The 17,013-nt window shown below is 37.2% G+C and overlaps 1 protein-coding gene across 17 annotated transcripts in view; it reads right to left on the bottom strand.

Moving 5' to 3' along the window:
- The window catches only part of LOC123762033 (partitioning defective 3 homolog), a 324,827-nt gene that overhangs the window by 35,894 nt on the left and 271,920 nt on the right, over positions 1-17,013 (bottom strand). For 14 of the 17 annotated variants that reach the window (XM_069300392.1, XM_069300437.1, XM_045748364.2 and 11 more), the window contains 6 exons: positions 15,371-15,456; positions 13,779-14,249; positions 12,822-12,968; positions 7,469-7,557; positions 5,110-5,248; positions 2,230-2,377 (listed from right to left, as the gene is read on the bottom strand). In XM_069300392.1, coding sequence (XP_069156493.1) covers positions 2,230-2,377; positions 5,110-5,248; positions 7,469-7,557; positions 12,822-12,968; positions 13,779-14,249; positions 15,371-15,456 — 1,080 coding nt within the window. The remainder of the gene's footprint in view (positions 1-2,229; positions 2,378-5,109; positions 5,249-7,468; positions 7,558-12,821; positions 12,969-13,778; positions 14,250-15,370; positions 15,457-17,013) is intronic. The other 3 variants (XM_069300405.1, XM_069300443.1, XM_069300447.1) reach the window with 3 other exon arrangements.

Raw genomic sequence — 17,013 nt, 5'->3', positions numbered from 1 at the left:
GAATAGTTCCAGCCATTGGAGCAACTGTTTTTCTACAAATTAAAATGACATTAATCTAGATTACATATATATAGTATATAAAGTTTCATATCTATTAGCTTCGTTGTAATAAAGTGATGAAAGATTTATATAACATATAATCAAACAACTTAGAATTTTTACTTGCATCTCAAGATATTCAGTAATTTAAGGGGAACTTGCACCCTCCTCTTAATAATGATCTTCATGATAGACAAACTACTGTATACAGGTATCAATTGAAAAGCATCCTTTTCCTTTTGCCAACTTTCAAGGAATGGAATGGCAGCCACACAAACCAGTGGAGGGAATATTGTAAAAAGTAGTTAGAAAAATACAGCAAATAGCACAAAGAAAAATTAGGGCAAACATGTCTCCTGACATTTATTGTCATCCTCAGTGGACCCTTCACCCTAAAAAAATCCAGATCTCTACACAATGGGTCAAAGTCAACCACAAGATTTTCCCTCTGAATTTGAATTTAAGAAAAAAAATACACTTTCAGAAGATCATGGTGATACCTGCTTGATGGAGTTCTGGGAGTTCTACTCCCCAAACAAGTCAAGCCCGGCCCGAGGCCAGGCTTGACTTGTGAGAGCTTGATCCACCAGGCTGTTGTTTGCAGCAGCCAGCAGGCCCACATACCCACCACAGCCCGGTTGGTCCGGCACTCCTTGATGAAAACTATCTAGTTTTCTCTTGAATATGTCCACATTTGTTCTGGCAATATTTCTTATGCTCACTGGAAGGATGTTGAACAGCCATGGACCTCTGATGTCTATACAGTGTTCTCTAATTGTGCCTATGGTACCCCTGCTCTTCACTGGTTCTATTCTGCATTTTCTTCCATATCGTTCACTCCAGTATGTTGTTATTTTACTGTGTAGATTTGGGACCTGGCCCTCCAGTATTTTCCACATGTATATTATTTGATATCTCTCTCATCTCCTTTCTAGAGAGTACATTTGGAGAGCTTTGAGATAGTCTCAATAATTTAGGTGCTTTATTGCATCTTTATCAGTGAATTCCAGCTTGTCAGTTATTACCTTGAGTGATTTCTGCCAATTAGTATTTTTTCTTATTTTTGCTCATCTCGTAATTGTAATTATACAAAATACGATTACGAGACCTCGGATAAATCTCGCATCGTTATTTTTCGTCACTACTTCCCCATGCCGGGAGTGGGTAATTTGTGTGCCTGCTGCCTTCCTTAGATGTGGTAGCCGTTTCTTAGGCTGTAATGAAAATATTATAAATATTTTACTTAGCTTGTACTGTACACTTAATTGCACTTATGAGTTTGATGTCTTATCTGAGGAATCCAGCCCTAATTTGAGGGCATGTGCTCTGACCATGTGTTTTCCATGTTTTATAATTATATTTTATTGTATAGTATACAAAGTATATATCTACATGTATAATGGAATGCTTTCCCTTTTCAGGTTTCATTCAAAAGATTAAGCTGGATTCACAAATTGTTTTCTATACTTAAATCAGTATCATATTTTTAATACATTTTCCATGCTCATATTGTAAATCAATAATTTTCCAAACTAATTTATGAAAAGAAGACTAAACAACACGCCAGAAGATGAGACGACGAAAACGGGGACGACACTCGACACTAGAGATCTCTGGCAATCGTTAGTCATATTGGAAAAATCCTGAGAGCTTTAGCTTCCTTCCCGGACCTCACTAAACATGATGCGCACCATGTCTGGTATATGACCATCCAGTGACTCAAACAGGCAGAGTGACCATACCAGGGACCACTGACACTATGCAAAATAACAAGGACTTTGAAGGACCTGGAAGATCTCAGTGAGGAGGAGGAATATACTTCAAGATGTGAACTTGAATATTACCTTCCAGAATATGAAATAACAGCAAATAATAGTTCTTAACAACAAGGGATGAGAAACTGAGGACTGTCAACATTTCCAGGAACGGGCCTGGTGCTTCAGCCTCTAAGCCACTGCAATAGATGCAATCACAATTTCTCCAGCTTTCTACTGCTAAACTATATCGATTAGAACTATTTTTTTTAATTATTTTCCCATGATCAGTGTACAATGTTTCATGATACCAAAAAGAAATTCTTTATATTTTTTATGCAAACCAGAAAATATACTCTAATTTAGGTGTGCAGTTAAGGAGGTTAAATTAAAGAAAGGTATTTGTGCAATGAGAATATACATCCTTAAATCTCACCTGAACATGGAGCCAAGACCTTTAAAGATCCCTGGCTTCTTTTTACCAATTTTCTTGTGCTTGTCCTCGGCAGCAGAATTTACCGAAGACTGTCGACTATTGCCCCTCCCGAAGCCAGAGCCACTTGATTCAGACTCTTCTTCTGCAACTAAAAATGAACAAATTTTTATTAGATATGGTACTCTGCACCAAGGATTATGTCAAAGTTTTTCTAGATATATTTAAATAAATTTTGAAAAATAAAAATTCATTTTATAAAACATTTTTAAATGAAACATCAAATAGAATTGGTTTTAACAAATATGTTTTAATGTATTTATAATTAAACAAACATTAAATTATAATGTAAAAATTATAAAGAAAATATTTAAAAACTATTATATATACAAAGCTCTTTCATTTAACATGAAGCCTTATTCAGCAGAATTCAATAAAAGCCCCAGTAGTGAGAGCCACAGAAGTGAGTCCTGGTAGTGAGAACCCTGGTACTGAAAGTCCCCATAGTGAGTACCCTGGTAGTGGGTACCCTGGTATTATGCTGGTAATGAGAGCCCCAGTAGTGAAAGCCCTAGTAGTGAGAATTCTGGCACTGAGAACCCTAGTAGAAAGTGCCCCGGCAGTAAGAGCTCATAGTGGGAGTACTGTGTGTGAGACAGCGTGAGCCCTGGTTGTGAAAGTCCTGGTAGGAAGAGCCCTGGTAATGACAGTTGCAGTGAGAGCCCTGGTAGTAACAGTCCCAGTAGTGAGAATCCTGGTAACAAATGCCCTGACAGAATACTTTACACACCTTTTGAAACCAAGACATACACTGAAGAACTGCAACCCAAGAGATTATTAAAATTTAACATTTTTAAGCACATTTACTGTAATTATAATTGAAATTAAAATATTGCAGTGATATTGTACTAATTTATTTCTTTTGGAATAAAAATAAAATGGTAGCATAGACAAGTTCATTAACCCCTTAACTGCGTTGCCTCCAAATGTGACACCCCCGCAGTGCGCAGGAAATAAATTCTCTGGAAAAAATTCTTTTTTCTTTTTAAAGTGTCAAAAACCCTTCCCTCAGTATGGGTTTGTAAAAAAAAAGTCGAAATTGTATTTACTTTGGCTGCTATGGGGTCCGGAAGTTGGGGCGTGACGTCATCATTCCCCGTGCGCCCGTGCCGTAAGCTCTCGGGGGCGGTGGGGCGCTCGCGAGTTGCCGCGAATATATTTTCTTTCATTTTTTGCGCACCTTTCCAAATACATTTTCATTGTTTTTATGTGCGAATCCAATGTATAATGAACACGTACACTATAATATCACAGTACAATATCCGTACTGTCCGTAGACACTGTGTTACGTGCATGAAACTTGTGTACACATATTTACTATGTATCATGCTAATTTGTGTATATATAAATCTATTTACACACTATACACTGTCACACACTACTATATACATTCACCATCAACACATTCAGAACACCGCGTAACAGCTGCTTCGTATGGGCCAATAGCAGCTGCCTCGTATGGGCCAACAGCAGCTGCCTTATATGGGCCAATAGCAGCTGCCTCGTATGGGCCAATAGCAGCTGCCTCGTATGGGCCAATAGCAGCTGCCTCGTATGGGCCAATAGCAGCTGCCTCGTATGGGCCAACAGCAGCTGACTCATATGGGCCAATAGCAGCTGCCTCGTATGGGCCAATAGCAGCTGCCTCGTATGAGCCAATAGCAGCTGCCTCGTATGGGCCAATAGGAGCATTTGGCCATGAACACATTCAGAACACCTCGAGTGAGAGCAGCCACACCCAGCCAGTCTCCCTCACTCCAACATCTTACTCGCTAACATTGCTCCTCCCACCATATTGTTATAGTTCTTATTACACATGTTCTATATACATATCTACATGTTTTATTTACCAGAACTATGCAAGTAAGCCGGTATTGTGTCCAATTAGTACAGTGGCCACCATACACTGCATGAAAAATCACACAGCAGACGACGCTACGATTACGTCACCTCCCTCACCAAAATAGCTCCTCTCAACATTCTCCTGTTGCTGTTCTTACAATATATACACACACTATATATACCCATGTACATAGGTGTTGCCCATAGCGAACCACTAAGCTAGTATGGTGAGCAAAACAAGAGTGGCAGCCACACACACACAATGAGGATACCTCAATTCTCGCCCTTCCTCCCTCATCAAAATTCCTCCTTCCACAATACTACGCACAACGCTAATTATAACCACAATCCCACTATTATCACAATCCTGGTCACTAATTCCTGTAAATGAATAATTGACCACACGTTTATTTTGAAAAGGAGCCTAAGAAATCATTTGAAGATTCCTAGATGAACGAAATAATGCTGTGGTCCTGTGGCTAGCTAGCGCTGTGAACATCGTGAACAGCATTGAATCACTGATATTTGAACATTGTACCCAGTCATTATCACACTCAGGCTCTAATATAACACTATCATAGCTAAATAATACAAGTTATATATATATTTTGACATTATTAGGCGATGCTGTGGTCACATGCTGAACAGCAAAGCTGTGCGCTCATGCTGCGAGCGCCAGCCTTGGTTGCTCACACACTACTGAGGCTCCCACACCTGGGAATGTGGACCACGATTTTTTTTAAAGATGGCGTCTGTTTACAAGAGCCCTGAGGAAGCTGATGTGAACCCCATGTAGCCGCGGGAGTTTTGAATGGAACGTGAAAAATACAAATACCCGGAGGCGCGTTGCGCAAACCAGACGCGAGCCTGCAGGCGCGTTGCGCAGTTTAAGGGTTAAATGAGCAGAATAAAAGTTTTGGCTTTACATAATAAACGTATTCAAACCTTGATCAAATAAACTAAATTTTTAAATAAACTTACGAGTTTCCATTTTGTTGCGAAGGCCATTAAGAGGAACATCATATGATCGATCAACAGCAGCACGAAAGCTCTCATTGCAGCCTCGTCCCCTTGGCACTCGACCTGAACCCATTCGATGTCCCTCTTCTTCCAAGGCCATCTAGAAAAAAATATTTTTTCCACAACATGCAAAATAATTATGTACATCAGCAAACTTCAACCATGACTTAACAATAATTGGCCATTTGTTACTAACATTTTCCGATCACTAAAATGAGTCATCAGACCGTTATTCATAAACGTTCATATATTCATCTCTCACACACTATCTACAGGAGTATTATAAATACTATAGTCTTGTTTTTGCATCTCTTATCTAGAGACTGTTCAATACGCTTACACTACACATAAAGAGGCATAACTGGCCGACCATTCACAGAATTCAAGAGAGAACTTGATAAACATCTCCAGAGAACTTGATAAACACCAGGCTGTGATTCATTCATCAAGAAGACCTGGACAAATTAAGCGTATGGAGCACCACTTAGCAAATGGTATTTAATGAATAAATGCCACTTAATGGAATTTGGAATAAGAGAAAATAGGCCACACACAACCTACAAATTATGCAAAAAAAAGATTTACCAAATTATGATAAAGAAAGAGGTCTAGGGGGTAGTTCCAGATAGAAAACTGTCACCCGAGAACAACAAAGAAACCTGTGTGAGGAGCCTATGCTACACTTTCCAATTTCAGAATTACTTTTAAATACATGGATGGTGATATACAGTACTAAAGAAATTGTTCACGAACCTTTGTGCAACCAAAGCTGGAATATGCAGCGGTTGTATGCCACTCATATCTTAAGAAGTACATTAACAAACTTGAAGAGAAGCATAGACATGCAACTAAATGGCTTCCAGAACTGGAAGACAAAAGCTACTATGAGAGGTTAGAGTCATTAAACATGCCAAAACTAGATGATAAAAGAAAAAAATGAGGTGATATGATCACTACATACAAAATAGTAATGGAAATCACCAAAATTGATAGGGAAGAATTCCAGAGACCTGGTGCTTTAAGAACAATAGATTATAGACTTCAGCTAACTAAACATACAGACAAAGAAATACAGTACATACAAGAAAATTAAATTTCCCAAACAAAGTTGTAGACAGTTGGAACAATTGCTGATGAAATTTTGGCTGGAAGATATTGTTGTGACTCGAGTTTGTACACCATCAATCCCTCACATAGCTCCCGACAGATTGAGTAACAAAGGAGGTTTTACTGTACACAAGCTTGGTTACACAAGAACAGGAACACATGACAAGGGTAAACGTGCTTGCGTTATTTGCAAGCACATGCAATGTAGAGAGAGGGAGTGAAAGTGTGTTTGTATGTGGTGCGTTGGGTGCAAAGTTGCGTTTTGTGCCATTGACTGCTTCAGTGATTATCACACACTTGTGTAGTTGTGTAGTACTAAGTGTGTTTATAGTGATATATATACTCTGTAATGGTGTATAGTGTGTAAATAAGTTGAAAGAGTAAATAATTAAATTCAATTAATTAAGAGTACAGTAATTAATAATTAACTGGAAAAATTAATAATGTTTGTGGTCACAGTAGTGTACAAAAACTTAACATAATAAAATTTGTGGCAACTTGTGCTTGTTGAATCTACTATGTGAACACATCCAGAGCCAGATTCATGAAGCAGTTACACAAGTACTTACGTACATGTACATCTTTCCTCAATCTTTGATGGCTTTGGTTCATTTATTAAAAAGTTTACAAGCATAAAAACTTCCCAATCAACTGTTGTTGTTGTTATAAACAGCCTCCTGGTGCTTAGGGACTCATTAACTGTTTAATAATTGTAAACAAAGCCGCCAAAGATTGAGAAAAGATGTACAGGTTTGTAAGTGCTTACGTAACCGCTTTGTGAATCTGGCCCCAGAAGTCTTCACCGTGGGAGACCACCCAGCCATGATGTCACACCCCATTTTGTGGACACCACTGTGGCCAAAGGAAGTATTTGTTTACATTTATTTCAACATGTGTGTGGTCAGGGAAGGGAATTTAACAATTCTGGAATAAAACAAAAATTTGTTGGAAGTCATTTTTTTCCCTGCACCCTAGAGACTTGTCATATTTGAAGCGCAGTGTAATGGTTAAGATTTCAATCACCAGTAGAGAGAATGATTATGTAATAAAGTGACATGCTGTGTCACAGCAGTTAGATAGGACTGAAGTTAGAATACTAAATTTTGGTTAAAATTCTGCCAATAATGCCATTCAGGTAACAAATTTCATACCAAGAGGTGCTCAGAGAATATCACAGCGTACTTCAAGCAAACTTTAATTAACAAATACTCACCTCTTGAACCATGGTCTGTAGAGACTCCAAGCTAGAAGACTTCTTCATACCCAATCCTGGACCAAAATCTAGCCTCGATCTCAAAACGTCTGGGAATTATTTGTATTGTACAGTTAATATAAGCACACATTTGTGGAATAAAATACAAAAATAATGATTCTAATAAGAATGCAAATAAATATTAAGTTTTACAGTTTTCTTCAATTATGTCAAGAATATGAGAATTAAATGTTAAAATGGTTAGCAACAGACAAGGCCAATAGTACATACAACAAACTCATGCAAGCACATTTCTGTAATTATTAGTTTAAGCTTTATTATACAGATTTTAAATACTGTAATATATATGCAACTTTTAACAGTATTTAATATATTTATTAACATGTTTCATTCTTCTTGAATTAAATTATACAAATTATGTTGTCATGATTTCTGAATTAGACTAAGGACCCAAATATACTGAAGGAATATAATGAGGTCAACTCACAGATCTTTATACCGTATATGAATAGTGTTCAGCCTGTCCTGGCATTTGGTCATATTTGTGGCTCAAGTCTTGTATTTTTTTAATTAAATTAATTACCTTGCCAATCTCCTTGTTTCTGTGCTAACCCACTCAATTGTTGTCTAAGGCAATATTATATTAATCTCTGAATGCACCTTGGAAACACAGACTGCCAAGTTATGTCCTGGCTAACTACCTAACTATCCACAAACACTACCACTAACAACCACCAGTTAGCAGTGCTGAAACTAGTTACCTATAATAAACAATATTTTCTCTAGAATATGATCCACCAAGCAATTGGTGGATGCCAATTCCAGTTAATGGCTGCTGGCTGTACAGGTCCCAAACGGTGAAGGAACGTTGCTCAATTTTCTCCCCTAGGGTTCAAAACCAGGTCGGCCTTTCCTTTCTTACTACCAGGTATCCTCTTGGGAATAGTGCATCCTCTATTACGTTCCTCAGTTTTGACTCTTAACTACAATGGAATGAGGATTCCGTTATGCCATCTGTTATGCCATCTAAAGCTCTACCCCCTTTAGTTGTAATGGCATCTGCATTTCTGTACCAAATTTTTATACTGCTCCTTCCTACTAGGCTACTTAAGTTTCTTTCCCCAGGGCTAGATTCTTCAATTGAGCTAGTTTTATTTTGGAGAGTACAGTATCATTACGAGTGTTGATCTAGTCATGCACTCTCATTTCCCTGGTTTATTTCCTTGTCAGTCTCATTAGGTCCACTTTCTTGCTGTGCCTAATTATCCTCCTCCTGCCTTGGCCTCACATTTTACTCCTCCAAATTCTCGCTCCTTTATTCCTCCAAAGAGGGACATTTCCTGTCCCTCTTATCATTCCCCCTGCACTTTTCCTCTCTAATTCTCTTAGCTTGCACTTTTTTTCTTCCTTACTCATGACTTGGTCAATGAACATCCAGCTGTATCTTATCCCATACCTCAATCTTCTCTTTCCTTCTCTGGCAGTACATACTTCATTGGATAGATTCTCTTTGGGATTCTAATCAACATGCTTCATTTTTAATCTGGCATTGTGCTTTGATGGTGCTGGACTGTTTCATCTATCTCACTGGTGAGCCATTTTCTCAGCTCTGTCCTTCACAGTTCCAACAAGCAGAAATAATATCCAATTTAAAGCAGTGTGGAGAGTTTTGAACTTTTGTCATAGTTTCAAGGGTGTTGGAAGAAGTGATATTTGTGATCTTGTGTCCTTTCCTAGCAATGTCTATGAGAAGAAATATGTAGCTATTGAGCACCGCCTCATAGATAGAATTATGTGCATCTAAATTTCCCAAAGTTTGAATGCTGTCATAATTGCTATTATAGTCAATGAGGTAACTTTCAAGACTCCGTCTTCATGCTTGCTTCATTTCTTTACCTTCTGCACTGGACATGAATATTTCATTACATTTCTCTGGCTCATTTGCACTTTGTTTCCACCTCTTTTTCCTTGTTCTGCATTGCCTCATCTGAAAGAGACCATTCCTCTCAATATACAATATATAATGAAATATCATCATCGGTCCTCTTTTATGTCGAGTTCTTGTATTGTCAACATAACTTCCACAGCAATTCACAGCAGTCCCCGTGGTGCAGTGGTAAAGCACTCACCTGGCGCTTCGCTAGAGCTTTGGCCTGGGTTTGTATTCTGTCTGGCTGGGGAGGCTTGACTGGGTGCCAATCCTTAACTGAAGCCTCTGCTTACCCAGCAGTGAATGGGTACCAAATCATGTAATAGTTGTTACATGATTTGGTACTCATATTCCGAGGAAAATTAGGATTAAGACCTGCCCGAAATGCTATGCATGCTAGTGGTTTTACAAGAATGTAAGATCTCTTGTACATACAAGTAAAATAAAATAAAATAAAATAAAATAAAAATAAAACTTAAAGGGTCCCTGTAGCACAATCAGGTTTGTTCTCAACCCACAGTCGAGAATTTCGAGTTACAATCCCAGGCAAAACAGAAATGGTTGGGCTCATTTCCTATCACCTAATGAACTTGTTCACCTAGCAGAAAGTAGGTACCCAGGCATTATTCAGCATGTTGTGCGGTGGCATTATGGGAGTTCAGTTATTCGACCTCGGTTACCTCGCTATAAGTCTAATGTGTATAAACACACACTGGCTGCCTGTTCCCCGACCTAATGAATTATTATGAAATTACTAACTTGATTCTATTATTTTATGAACTAAGCTTTGAGTGAATCTCTGGACTTTCTCAATTTGCCTCTTAAGCTTTACAGTGGGGGCTGGGAGACTCAAAACTGGAAATCCCATTCTAGGACTGAAATGATGTCAGCTGTGTATAATGTTGAAAATAAATCATTGTACAGGTCTCCATTGGCATCATTATATTTGCAAATTATGCATAACTGCCATCTCTATTCTATTTACATGTGCCCCTAATGTTAATGCTAACATTATGTCTACTCCCAGGTTGTTCTCCTCGGTCTCTTGCAGTTATGAAAGTTACAGCACCATACGTGTTCCCTTGTATGAACGGGTCTATTTATTTCTAACCTGTTTGCAATGCTTCATGTTATTTATGTGCTAATCTGGGCATCCTAGGCCATAACAATGTCTTTTGTCCTGCGAGATCTTGCACATTTCTGGATGAAAATGCCAGCAGTTTATTCCATACAAGTACTGTAACTATGGTACATTTTTTCTTTTCCATCCTCCATGTCAGTACAATATTTGCATATGCCATTGTCTATATCTCTCTGAATGCCTCAGCTTGGCTGTACTGTTTCCAAGGTTAACATTGCTTTCTTTGATACCTTTGTGATTGTGGTCCATTCTCCATGTGTAGAACAAAGTTGTGATTATGCTACAGTATGCAGATTTATTTTAAAAACACTTGATTTAGTAATTTTTAATTGGAGATCTAGGGCCCTTTATAACTACAAAGGCAAACAGTTCTGGGCAGTGCTCTTATAAAAAATTTAAAGAACAGTCTTAGTTATTGTTATTATTTAAACACAAATAATACCAAAAGTTTTTAACAGTAATAAACAAACATTGTTTATTAATGTTTGTTTATTAAACACTTTCACATTAAATTTAATGTATATCTTTCTTCCTTTGTTCTGAAATTTCTATTACATACTGTAATTTAAAACTAAGAATTAGTATCCATGAAAAATTACCTTATTTACCTTATTTTACTTTTATGATTGCAATACTTCTTCAAATTTACCTCCAGTAAATAAGATATCATGTACATGCCTTTAACAGTTTTTGGCAAAGACTAAAAAAACATTAATATCTTGGCCTGAAACTGGTGGAGCTTTATGCCAAGATAACAAGTACGGTCACCAAAGATCTGTAGCTGAATGTTTGCTATGACAGTGCAAAACACTATCCAGACACTATGAAGACCAGTGAGACAACCAGGGGGCTCAAACCTTTATAAGGGCTGGGCCTAGTCCGTTAATAAAGTTTACAAAAAAGGCTGTTCTCCTTAAGCATGACAGGAGGAAGGAAGTTTTGATAAGAATAAAGGATGAAAGCATTCTGCACGAGGTATAGAAATTCCTCAATTTAATGTCAAGATATTTAATTTGATGAAATCATGTCATGAAGAAAATGTTCCAGTGGATATTCAGATTTTCTATGTACCACAAATTCCCAGCTTATGATGTGGTAATAAAGAATTTGTTTTAGCAATACAAAATACATTAAATGAACATTCTCATGAATTACTAACACAATTCAACTTTTCAATAGGGAACTTACATTTTATAATTCAAATAAACTGTAATAACCTTCAATACAAATGAAATCCTGCTTATCCAAACTATTTGGGCTAGACCTCTTTGCACTCCAAACGCTTTGTGGGATTTGCAATTATTCATGTTGAGTATTACCAGTTCTTAATGTGTTGCTGATCTTTCTCTAATATTCTCTGCTTCCAAAATTCCTTAGTATCACTCCCTTCATTATCTATCTTCCTTCATATCATTTCATCTTATTTCTTTTAGAATACTCCTCCAGTTTTGCACCAGGTACATCAGCTATTTTAGCTAAACATTTATCTTACTACCAAGTGAGTCAGAGTAGAAAGTGCTTCATGTGTCCCTGTAGTTTAATGCCTTGTGATTTATCTTTTATTTTATAATCCTGAACACCTCTTGCCGGTGTTCAGGATTAATGTTCGTCTGGCCTCCATGTTGTGGTAACCTCTAACGACACATGACACCGATTCTAGTTTTTTCTGTTGCCTAACAGATAATTCCCCACTTGGAGCATGATTCTTACCTATGCACCCTTGTCTTGCTTATTTTTGATTCTCTTTCACTTCATTTTTACATCAAGTAAGTACAATGGCTGGGGATAACGTTATTGCAGTCCTTAAACCCAAAACACTGCCTGCATTGTTCAATCAGTGTTTTAACTGGTCTGGAATTCATTCAATGTAAGTGCTCAGCTGCATCAATAGGTTTTGGATAAGCAGGGTTCCACTGTAAACATTATAGTAATATATTTCTATTTAAATTGTGATACACTTAAGGAAATTTCCTAAGATCTGAATATTTACTAAAACTTTCCTCATAAAATCCTCAGTTTCTTACTTTGAAAACACTTTAAATATTATAATCTCATTATCCTAAATATAAATAATCACATCAACCTTAAAATAATCTGTATGTAGCACGAATTGATTATTTAAATAAGGCTTTCAAATTCCCCATTTTGCTATTAAATTAAGGAGAATACTCTTGGGAGTTTTAATGAAGATTTTCAGGAAACCATTAGAGTTGTGCCAACATATCCATAATCAACAGAGCCAGAAGACCCCCTGCCAGGTAGCACCAGTTCCCAACATTTACCCTGTGATGAAATGTGCTCATGCGAAGAAGGTTGATGTGCGTGATTGGTGCGCTGGAGAGTTTGAGAGGCTAGCGATTCATCAGACGAGGCACGAACCAGCTTCCCCATTCCAGGTTCGCGACTCAACAATTCTCGGTTACGGGCAGCTACACGGACAAACAATCGAGTAATTTTTAAATTGTGAATTAATCATTAAAAATTGGATAGTTTAGTTAGAACAGTTTTGTTGTATTCTTAAGAATACACTGGAAGTACAAGCAAAGATGTTAATGAGACACTACAGCTTTTATTGATCATAATATCAATTGTTTAATGTATATATACTGAATATGTACAAGGCATGACATCAATTAAGTTTATCTGTATTTTAAGAAAAGTAGAGTCGATTCAAGCAAACAACTTAATTTAATTACTGTATCTCCATGTTATCATTCAGAGAGTTAATTTACTGACAGAATATCAACATTATGAGGTCTTGAAATATGTAGGAAGAAACAGACATATGATCGCTGTTTTGTAATTCATGCTTGATGTAATTAAGAAAAAAATTATTTTATGATAGAACATTAGTGCAATGAAATTTCAAACTGAATGTATTTACATCTGCTACTCTTGTTATATTGTGAAAATAATAACAAAATAAAGTTATTAATGTGCCATAATTTGTATTTATGTAACCTAATACACCGAAAGATATAACAATCATCAAAGGTAATTAGTTACATCATGCATTGGTAAAATGGTTTACACATTTTGCAATAAAACAAAAAATATATAATATCATGCGGCAACATGCATCCCAACAACACAGCAAAAGCCCAAACATTGCATACAACTAAAGATTATTACATTAATGTTTAAATATTTGAATCTAGCATATGAAGCAACCCAAAAATTAGTGTTATTAAGTGAGATAACAGCAACACCATGCACCATATTACTCAGTTGTTAGTTACCCCAGTTTGATATCATGTTGGAAAGATCCTGGCCAAAAGTGGTTCGCTGGTTCCCTCTATTGCAATGCCTCTCTAAACTGCGAGTAACTGCACTGAAAGGGCCACGAGGATACCCAGACCCCTGCACCTTTGGTGTGCCTCTCCCCAGGTAGCTGGCCAATGTGTCAGAAGCCCGTCTACTTGATGCTCTTGTGTTTTGCAACATTTGCTGCTTGAACTGAGGCTTAGCACCAACTTCAGAGTTAACTGTTTTATTAGATTTGTGCTGGACAACTGACGACAAGTTAACACCACATATGGCTGAACTAGCCTGCTCAGAAGTTGTCATACAACTCTTAGATTCAGAGTCACTTTTTATTTTAGTTTTCTTTGTGGGATGAGACTGTTGAGGCACCACAGGAGGGGGGTCATTGGGAGGCACATCAATGCCAACTTCCCTTGACCCAGGTCTCACTTCCTCCAGAGCTCCACCTTGAGGGCAGACCACACCAAAGTTATGACCAGTACAAATGATACAGTTGTGACTGTCATAGATCTTGGAATATCAGCCTTAAATTATTTTATATTTTGTGTACTGGGCACTTAGAAGGCATGGCCCAGTATACACAATACAAGATGTTAAGACATAATGCTTTAGTTACAAACTGTATCATGTATATTAACCTTTAGCATTACCAACTGAGCTCTAATGAGTAAAATTCTTTCAGATAATCAAGCACCATCATTTAAATAAAATAGTATGGTATTTACTTGATATGATCATTTTTTTATATGAAGACATTCTACACTACAAATCAGTTTCAAATAAATATAGATGCATGAGATTTTTATAAACAATGCTACTCATTTTAGCACAGTTGGTATTCTCAAGAGACAAAAACACCCAAAGAGGAAAAATATGAATATTAGCCATGGTAAGTTTGTTACAGATAGACGATATACTCATTAAAATTAACCACTTGAAACAGATAAGCCAATATATTTTAAACCATCTGCATTGCTGACTGAGTCAACACTGTAACTATAGTTAATAAGGGTCTAAATTAGTTTATAATACCATAAAATAACTTGTAGTAGCAACTCCATTTTTACTATTATTCAGAACCATATAAAAAAGTACCATCCAAATATTTAAATAAATGTCTGTGTCCAATCTGAAACATGAACAATACAAATCCCTAAAACTGAATAACAAAATCAATTCCCAATTGGTTCTGAACAATATAATGGAAACTGGAGCTACATACTGCACCATTATAAGCTCATATAGAATATAATAATCAAACCAAAATCACAACACAATAAAGCAGTAACTACTTTTTTAACGCCTGTACCATATGGTTTAAGAAACTACTCAAAGTACTAATGCAAGGCAAAACTTAAAAACAAAAAAATTAGGAGTAATAAAAACTTCATATACTCCAAATAATTTAATACAATTTGTATTAAAGAGAAATCAGAAACAGAAACCGTAAAATAAGAATGAGGGTTAAAAAAGAAACTGAGTGAACTCTTACGCACTAACATTACAGGATCCGGGTAAACCTTCAACATGTCTACTAGAACAAGGGAAGACATTTAATGCCACGTACCTTCTGCTGCACTTCCTCCAAGTCCTTGGCCTGTAGTGAGTATCTCCTGGGCTAGCATTAACTGCTTCTGTTTCTCTCTCTCTTCTCTGTCAAAATATAACAAAAAAATATATTAATGTAAGTGTTCAGAAAATATTCACCACTGGCAAGCCCCAAAAAATATATGTAAGCTACTTGTAAAGAAATTACACTAACCCCTAACACAGGACATTTGGAGCCTAATGTCACCTTGTTTATAGAGTACAGTACAGTAGAACCTCGAGTGACGAGCAGTTCCAGTTACGAGCATTTCGAGTAACGAGCAAGCCACTCGCAGAAAATTTGTCTCGACTGACAAGCTTTCGCTCGATTAACGAGCGTTCCCGCTGGTTCTCAGACACTACCGACTACAGTTTTGTTGTTGTTTCGCAAGACGAGTTTTCCACGAGTTTTCTGCTCGGTGCCAGAACGGATTAAATTTGTTAATCGAGGCGCCACTATACTATAAATAGGGTACCCAGTGGTGCCTGGGATAGTCTGTGTCTCTCCCCCCCCTCCACCAACCCATTCCCCTCTATTCTCTCCTTTCTCCCCATCTTCCCTTCCATCTCCCACATTTTTCTTCTTCACCCCACTCATCCAACCTCCATATCCTCCCCCATTTCTCCGTCTTTCCCATATGGCCTCTAACCTCGAACACAGATATTTCCACTTACAGAATATACAGTACAGTACAGTATGTATCTAGAAAGTCGTGAAGTCTAGGGACTCAACCAGCCACATTTCACCAATTTTGTGGGGGAGGGAAACGGGGGTGGGTTTGTCACTACTGGGCCTTATTCCACCTCTTAATAGGACCAATGGGACTGACCCCGACCAGCCGGTGTCCATCTCATACCCTAGGCCACTCTCCCAACAAAGTTGGGTGAGGCTAACAAAAACAGACACAGACAATAGATAGATAAATGATTGTACAGGTATATTGTATCACAGTACAGTACAGAGAAGCCTTCAAAATTTGGATATCTTTAAAATGAAAACTGCCATACAACTAAACAAACTTATATCAGATTATAGTATCAGATTTTGAAAAGCTCCTGTGAAATCTTGAGTGACACTATACAAGACAAGGACTGAAGTAATTTCCAGCTTACCTTATTTTTTCACCACTTATCATTCCTGTGCTTTTAGTAATACAATACTGAATTTTTTTATTTGTTCTTAATATTTTACTGATCTTACACTGTATAGTAATATGACAATGTAGCTAATATAAGTGACCGTTTTGTAGGTAGCCCAGTGCCACCAACACTGGACATCACCAGACATTGAAATACTTTCTTCAGTGCTTACAGTGTTAACTCTGTCACAAGGAATTTAAAAAAAAAATTTGATACTTTATTATTTATGAAAAGAAGAGGTCTGTCAGAAAGACCAGTCTGGTTAGACCTGATACCAGAAAAACATAGATAGGTATCAGAACATGGACAAAAAAACCCCAAGCCATACTGATATAGAAAGTGATCATGTATGAGAGGGGTAGGATGCTAGATAACGAGTCTAGTGTTGACACTTGTTCCAGTTCTAAGTAACAAACTAGCCAGGGAAGACAGTTCTCATAGCAAAAGTTGAGAGAACAATCTTTAAAGGCTCAAATTGAAATT

The sequence above is a fragment of the Procambarus clarkii genome, chromosome 5 (assembly GCF_040958095.1).
Source record: "Procambarus clarkii isolate CNS0578487 chromosome 5, FALCON_Pclarkii_2.0, whole genome shotgun sequence".
In the NCBI taxonomy this organism is placed as follows: Eukaryota; Metazoa; Arthropoda; class Malacostraca; order Decapoda; family Cambaridae; genus Procambarus; species Procambarus clarkii.
Note: the sequence above shows the minus strand (reverse complement) of the source record. Positions and strands in the feature narration are given on the sequence as shown.